Below are 8,688 nucleotides of genomic sequence, written 5' to 3' on the forward strand. Positions count from 1 at the left end.
TTAATTTTTATCAAATATACCTATTCTACCCCTTAACCCTCAATTCTCTCTATTTAGAGAATAAAACAAATAATCTTTTTGAGCTGTCTTTTGCTTAATTATATCAGGGTATTTTGGTCATTTTGTCCATTTCCGTTAACTTTAACGGATTTCGTCACCTTTACAATTTAGTTCAAAGCATGAGGGGTCGTGTTGTATATTTTGAAACCATGGGGGGCTTTTCTGTGTATTAGGTTTACCACAGGGGGCTTTTTTGTTTTTTACCCTAATTTCATTAAAATGTGCATTAATGTCAGAAATTACGTCATTATATACTGCTATTATTAAGACTAGGTTGGCTCAAATCAATCTTGTCGCAACAATAATACAAATCTCGAGTTGAAAAGTGCAAACTACAGTGAACTGTCATCGACCAAGTGGGAGAATGGTAGCATCAGTTGCTGCTGCTCAATGTGAATGTGCATAGTTGGACCATATATACAACCCTTCCCCGTCTATCTTTTGAGAGTGAAAAAGAAAGCTCCATACCAGTATTTAGGGATAACTTTAGAAACTTCCCTTAAGCTTTCTGATAATTTTACTCATAACTTTAGAAACTTTAGAAACTCCCCTTAAGCTTTTCGATAATTTTACCAAGTACTACAATTTTTAAAAATTATACTCGCCTCCTACTTCATTTGAAATGACAATAGTAGTATTAACATTTTAATGAAACTCCTTTATTCATTGGAATGCTTACATCAAGAATGTGTTTAAAATAGGGATGCAAATGAATCGAGCCGCTCGTGATCGAATCACGAGCGGCTCGAGTCCGAGGTCGAGCTGGGACTCGAGTTCAAAAATACTAAACTCGTTAGCGCTCGAGCTCGGACTCGAGTTCAAAAATATTAAGTTCGTTAGCTCGCGAGCTGACTCGAACTCGATTATATATATTTCTTACTTTTTATTTTAATAGTAAAATTATATATATCCATAATATTTTATTATTTGTTAAGAAAAATATTATTTTATTTATTTTTTAAAAATAAAATAATTATTTTTTAAATTTTTTTAAGCTCGAGTTCGAGTTTGACATTTTGATGCTCGACTCGATTAGGCAGAAACTCGACTTGACTCGACTCGTTTGCACACCTAGTTTAAGATTAATATTTTTTTTCTTTCTTCCCCTTCTAATTTCTCCTATTTATATTTTGCCAACAAAATCATGCAGCTACCAATAATGGTCCGAGCATCTATTGTATCTAAATATCATTTACATTAACGATCTTTTTGACAAGTTAACTTCAAATGCGATCCAATTTTTTTGATGATCTTTTTGTATTTTTGGTATTAAAGTCAACAATAACTCAAAAAGAGAGGTCCAAAACTACTACGAAACTATGGTAGTTTCACCACATGAAAAATCCAGAAAGTGTGAAAAAAATTATGGCAACACTCTCTTCTCCATGTTAGAAATCTAAATTCCTAATAAAGCACCATCAAAAATAGCCTATAATACTGATGGAATTATTGTCATAGTTGCCTATCGTACAATATATAGGGGACTGGAAAACTTAGTACCTGTTCCTTATAATTATGCTAAATTACTTTACAATTATTTAGGAAAGCAAATGAAATTTTAATCTATGAGGACATTGAAGGTACTCATTTAAATTTTTTAACCAAATCAAGTTACTTTAAGTTTTAGTTACTAAAACTACCAAATCAAGGGAGGTAGGTGTAATATTTAAAACTTTGATGGAGCTCAGTGAAGTTTTCAATAAACTTAGGGGAGGTTTCCAAAATTATGCCTAGTATCTAAACTCTTCCATGTATGCCAATTAATCCAACCACTATGTTGTTCCGGTATATATGAAACAGGTTTGAAGTTGCCAAACCATTTTGTATATAACCTGGTGGTGCAAGAAACACAAAGCATGTCTGCCACATGAGTTTTGTTGTAAACAAATGTTGTCAAATGTTTCTTATTCACCTATAATAATATTTTCACTGTATCAGATATCTATAAGAAACAACCTGGGCTTCTTATACACAAATTTGCTAACATGCTGCTCAGTCAGCAACAGGAGATCAGTCCCATCTTCACAATATTACCTATCAAAGTAACATACATAATTCAAACTTCTCTATGAAAATCATCTTTTGCTCCTAGATATAACAAACTATGAAGAAGAGGAAGGAGTATAGGATTCTTGTAAGGAGAATCCACCCATTGGCATCATAGGAGGCAAATGGTAGACTACACAAGGACTCTCATGGTTGTGAACTCCTTCATATGTTGTTATCACATAAGATGGGTCATCTCTATCTCTTTCTACCCTTTTCTTCACATGGCATCCTCCACTTGAACACTTGAAGTAGTTCCTGTTCAGGGGTTAATCTTCTGTCAGAATCTACTAACACTTATAATTTCTTGCAACAAGCAATAACTGTTAGTAGTAGAAAAGAAGGACCGGAGAATTAAAAGAAGATCAATTGGAAGATAAGAAATGTGTTTTTGTTGCTGACTTGAACGAGTAACTTGTTAATCTATGACTCATCCCAAGCATCCAAGGGATTCTTTGAGAAACTTTTAAGAGTTTACTTAGCTGGAAAAAAACCAAAGTCTAAAACAACCATCATTATGGAGGCAAAAGCGCACAGAAACAGATCAGGGAAGGATAAATATTCCGCATAATATTTAAAGAAAAAAATAAAAATTGAAAACCGACGAGTTAAAAGGGCTTCCCACATTTTTTCTGGCAGAAACTAATGGGAATGGCATGTACTTGGCAAGTTCATGTATAGTGTGCTTTTTGGCTTTTTCTGAAATTTAGTTTACAAGGTCTAATTAATGAAAACAAGATGGTAAGGCAGATTAATCAGTATTGATGGGGTATCGATTAGAAAAGGAAAATTCTAATTGCTATGTCCAAATGTTGGAAGAGTACAGAGCTGAAGCATGAATCATGAATGAGACGACGACTTTGGTGCATGAAAGTCTATATTCTGCCTTGAAAGTGTCATTTAGTGCAAATGGACCTCTCAGCACCATCACACTCAAGGAGTCAAAGGACGAACAGGTAATGTGCATCCACAAATGTGGTTGAACAAGTCAATTAATTTTCCCAGTATCACTATCAGTGCTTTGAACCTTGATTTTGAGGTAAAAGTGGCATGCTTTCATGAGAATATTAACCAATGTCAGCTTGATAAAGAATAAATAGAATAGTGGAACAAGGGGTTGCCCCTATAATCAGGACAGGTTTAGTTTTTCCAGAAATATGGTTAACATGAATGAAAGAAATTGTCGAAAGGAAACAAGTCTTATGTGAGATGCGCTAAGGCTTATTTGCATATATGGTCATAGAACTCTTTCATTAACCAATCAAATTTTGAAAGCATTATCTAATATGCATCCAAATCACATCATTTATACTAATATATATGTTCAGTAAAAGAATGTAATGAAAGATAAACTAAAAAGAAGAAGTAAACAAGGCACAAATAGAGCTACAAATCTACGCTTAATTTCGGCAAATATGAGAGATGGCCATAGTTTAGCTTCTTCAATTATCTGCTGCAAATTTTGCTTTCCCAATTTGAACCTTTCCTAGAAGAAGAAAACTCTGCTCTTGAATGAGGCCCCGACTTTGGCATTTCCTCTCTTTATGAATACTTAGACCTTTCCTTTCTTTTGTGAATACTTAGACCTGTCCATTTAATATAGCATGATCTTCATCAGAATCTCTTTTAGACTAATCATCCATGACGACACTAAGCTTGATTACCAATTCGTCTTGTTAAAGTTTCACAAAAATCTTGAGGCCTAAGGAGCTAATTAACCTTAGATAAGGCAATTAATTCTTATGCAATTTGAATTAGGGATAGTCCATACAATGTTTCAATTCAGTGTTTAACTTAAGTGGGAGAATTCGAACCCGAACATATCACTTCTATTCCCTCCTCCAAAACCACCTAACTCATCTTTCTCTCGAAAACTTTCTCCACTATGAAATAAGAAGAGGTTGATCCTACAAGATATTCTAGAAGCTTAAGAGTTACTCCTTTGACCAGTTTACAGTTGTGTAGGAACTATATTTGCACATCAATCATACGATATAAAAGAACATTAAAGGTATCTCATATTCAATGTGGACGAAAATTAGACTTTTCTAAATATTTGGTAGATTGATATTACTTAAGACAAAACTATATTAAGTTGCATGAGAGGGTATTGACTGCCTTTGAGTTTCAAACACTAATATTCACAAGTCATTTTTGCGACATAAATATACAGTAGCCCTTTTCAACAATTCAAAAGCTGTCCTAAATCAAGTTCATAACCATCCTTCCCTACCTTGTCAAACCTAGTTATTTTAACGGCTTTCTAGTAGATGTCCACTAGGCATTAGTCAGTAGTACATCTAATTTGCATTAAGTTTACTATGTAGACTCGCAAACTCAGATTTTGTCTTCTAGACACTTTCTTGATTTAGCCCTACTTTTTTAAAGAATTTAACACGTAAAAATCTTCTTAACAAACCCTTCTTAACAAGCTTTAGTGAGCACTTGTTCTTCTAACATATATTAGCCAAAATATCCCCAAACTTATGCAAAAGAAGCCAAATCTATTTGGTAAATAATTGGCTCTAATTTACTTCATCAACCTAAACCATTAAAAGGCTCCTCAGTCATTCATGGCAGCTGGGGTCAATTTTGACTCAGATAACCTACAACTTATGCCGGTGATCGGAGAGGCACCACAAATAGCATGGTAACTGAAGCCTGGGAACCTAGTGGATTTCAACATTCCCCAACCCCCATCCATGGTCCATCTAAAGTTTGATCGGAATTTGTCTGCCACTGTACAAGATAACCCACTCAGATAACCTACAACTTGCACGCATTACGGCAAGTTTTGCTGCTCCACTGTACAAGAAAACGAAGGAACTCGATGGGATGGATGGCAATCACCCAATGTTTATCCATAACTGGCCTATGATGTCATCTCATTTACGTCACTAAATGTTGCATGGATTAATACTTGGTTCTCATTCCTTCAAGAGAATGAGAGGCTCATAATAAGTTTAAAAGAACAATGATCTACATTCACGGATGGGACATGCATTTATGTTCAGTAGTATACGTTAATTCGATTCCAAGTACTTTGTTTTGCACAAATAAGAAAGTAAAAAAATCAAGTTTTCAGATCAAAGAAATCTAATCTTGATAATGTTGAGAATGATTATATGTGGACAAATGGGTAGATAAAAACTTTGTTTGTCAATGAATAGATGTTCTAGATATGATTTTTCAAATGTCGTACAGGCTTTGAGATGTGTGAAGACAATAGGCTTTTAAGAGTGTTTGAAATTATATTCAAATTTGATGCTTTAATTTAACCTCATATTAATGTCATATTTAATTACATGGGAGGAAACTAGTATGGTATAACTCGTTTGCACTGAGTGTAGCAAAATTTTATCAACTTAGTTAATACTTGCCTAGCTCATAGATCATATTAAGGGTTGAATATTAATCTTTTAAGGAAAATCTCAATAGATTCAGATTACACTAAGATGTTACTAGTGAGGTATATGATATCTCAAAAACGAAAAGAAAAGGTTTGTTGCAGGAATTTAAGTGAGACTAAACAATTCTTCTTTATGATTGAATGAAAGAAAAGCTCTTTAAGCCGAGATTAATCATAGAAGAGATGAGACCATTCTTTTTTTTTTTTTGAAATTTCAACTTGTTATTTCCAAAAAGTTCCCATCCATTCTGCACAAAAAGAATGAAAAGAAAGAAAGGGAAAAGGGTACATATGATTACTTCAACTTGTATTACATATTCTTTCTAAGGCATGTGGTGTTTGATGTGTAGGTCCGACGAAAGTTACGCTATATATGGTATAAATCAACAAAGTTACATAGAGAAATAATTCATTTCCAGTTCTTGAGGAAAACACTTGAGATCATCAGCATTGTGCATCTGGTTCATCACATCAAAATAAGCTGAGGTCAATTACTTCCTTCTCTCAAATTATGCTTTTGGGGTCAAAAGAAATATGATTAAATCCAACAATAGTAGAATTTATGCCATGACAATCCTCTTGTTGTTTGGTGTTTCTTAATATGCATGGACATTTTATGAAATCTTTGTCGACTTTTTTGTTGGATTGTATATCACCATGATCAGTGAGTATGCATGGAAGCAACGAGAGGGGACGAAATCACCTGATTAAAAACAACTTTGCACAATATAGATTTAGTTTTACCGCTCTATATGCATATCTTGTTCTTACACGGCTTAATCAATTCAAGACATGGGCTAAATCTCTTCTATATTTATAACTACTGCATCTCTATCAATACCAATTGCACCTGGCGTAGAGTCGGGGATTAAAAAGGAATTAATCTTTGATTTTGTAGAATCGTCTAAAGCTGATTAGCTGATATTACCAATACATATATTTAGGAGATTACCTACAAAAAACAACGTTAAAAACACGATAAACAAACTTGTTTAGATTATTTGACAAGCTTAAGTAGATCTGGTGTTTGATTTGGTTTATGTTCTATGAAATGACGTCTATTATTAACAAATTGATAAGCATGGCCTTAAATTACTAATGCACAAGAAGAATGATGGAAGAAAAAAGTATTTTAATTTTGAAAAAACACATATACACATAGATTTAGGGTACCATTTACCTTGGATTTGGGCTGTTCTTGACCATCTTTTTCCCATATTTCCTCCATTTGTAGCCGTCATCCATGACATCCAGCTTCGATTTAGTTCGAAATGCAACTTTACGCCCCATGTCCACTGCCCTTTTCTTCGTTATTCCGCTTTTCTGTTTCCTAAAGAAAATACAAAAAAAAAAAAAAAAAAAATCATATTTCTGAGCAACAGATTTTCAATATTCATCCTGTTAATCATAGTATATGTTACTTGCAGCAGAACGACATGAAAAACTCAAAAAATGGAATAGAATAAAATAAAATAAACTGGGATCTTGACAAATGGGGCGGTCGTATCTATGGACTTCTTGTTATCTGCAGAGGGATAAGATGACTTGCATGTTGCTAGCTGTTGCAGAAGGATGATTGGATTCAACCGTGATATTGCTGGTAACATTTTGCTGGTATTGGTCGACCGTATTTTGAGAAGCTAAATGAGCATCCTGATCGAAGCTGTAATAATCTTGCATCATGAAATAATCAGAAAATTGGAACTCCGATGAAGTCTGATGATGTTGATGATGATCGACATGTTGTGAAATATCAGGCATGACTCCTGCAGTAGGGTTAGGGTTAGGAAACATACAGAGGGAAGCATCCATTTCTTGAACTGAGAAGAGAAAAGTGTTTTAGTGTAGACTAGAAGAGAAAAAGTCTTGCTGGTATGAAGACCTGGGGATGGGTGATTGGGGGACGATGACTAGCCAGCTTGCTCCTTGTGTTGCTTCAAATAGTGAATGCTACAAGTAGTAATATTCTACAGCTTGGGCTAATTTAAGTTTGCACTCCCTAATGTCTTTTGCAATTTCCACCTAGCACCCAATACTTTTATCTTGTGTAATTAGCATTCTATACTTACTAAAATAAGGGTTCCTTTATTTATTTATTTTTTTGTCAATTGACAACATCTACACTAAATATCTTATTCTATATGGGAGGGGAAATCTAACTGGATTATATAAGGGTTTAGAGGAAAAACGGACCTATTTAGATCAAAGGGGTGTTGTAGCACGCTCTTCAGATTTGAACCACCGACCTACAAGTTAAAGAGGGTTTTTAAATCCCTTTTGATGGCCAACTTGTTTGTTGGTTCTAAAATTCGAGTTCCAAATCGCCCTCAAAGGCTTATATTGTTGATGGCAATAGATAAAAACATCCAGTGTTACTCGGTTTCATTTTGTAATTATCAAAGATTATTGCTCGCTTTCAGCATTAGAAACAAAAAGTGTCGTGACATAAAAGCACACGTAATTTATATATCATCAGTAATAAATAATAATGCGTGAGATGAGGGCAGTTTGAAATCAATTGATAATTTTTGTGTAGAATGAAAATTCAAAATTACAATGTAATAGTAGTAGTTGTTGTTATGTTAAAGGTGCAATGTACTCTAAATAAACGCTGAAGAGACAAAACGTGAATGAATAAAAACTTGAAGGGTCCAAAAGTTGAATTAGTCCTTATTGCTGCGCCTGCTAAGAATTTTCCTGGCTTGATTTTCCATGTTGCAGCTTCGTATACACATTCCTGGGGGGATAGGATGAAGGTGCTAATTTTATTGCGCGGTTGACAAGCAGTGGATCATATATGTCTATGGGATGATGTCATATAGCTGACCTGGGGTCTTCTACGAAAGATGTGAATGATTTGTCAGGACTCTCTCCATTTAGAGATTAGAAAAAACTAAGGTTGTGTTTGGATTGCATTTTCCGTCATTTTTCATGAAAAAATTACTGTAGCGATTTGATATATGTAAGGGAAAAAGGTGATAGGGAAATGTGATCACGGAAAACGACAATATTTTTCGACGGAAACAAGCAATCCAAGCAAAATTTTGGAACTTCTTTAGGAAATCAATCTCAGTCATTTTATTGTAATATAATAAGTTATAGGCAAAAGATCAAATTTGATTAACAATACTAACCATTAATTTGATCAAGAAATTTTTTGTTTTGCCACAATT

The 8,688-nt window shown here is 34.1% G+C and overlaps 1 protein-coding gene across 1 annotated transcript; it reads right to left on the bottom strand.

Annotated features, from left to right (window-relative positions):
• Window positions 1–1,932: 1,932 nt before the first annotated feature.
• LOC140003976 (uncharacterized) lies at window positions 1,933–7,431 on the bottom strand. Its single transcript, XM_072058620.1, has 3 exons — window positions 7,065–7,431; window positions 6,696–6,845; window positions 1,933–2,364 (listed from the first exon to the last, which is right to left on the bottom strand). The coding sequence occupies exons 1-3, from the start codon at window positions 7,325–7,327 to the stop codon at window positions 2,163–2,165; spliced, it is 615 nt and encodes a 204-aa protein (XP_071914721.1). The 5' UTR covers window positions 7,328–7,431; the 3' UTR covers window positions 1,933–2,162.
• Window positions 7,432–8,688: the final 1,257 nt, after the last annotated feature.

This window comes from Coffea arabica, chromosome 7e, assembly GCF_036785885.1.
Source record: "Coffea arabica cultivar ET-39 chromosome 7e, Coffea Arabica ET-39 HiFi, whole genome shotgun sequence".
NCBI lineage: Eukaryota > Viridiplantae > Streptophyta > Magnoliopsida > Gentianales > Rubiaceae > Coffea > Coffea arabica.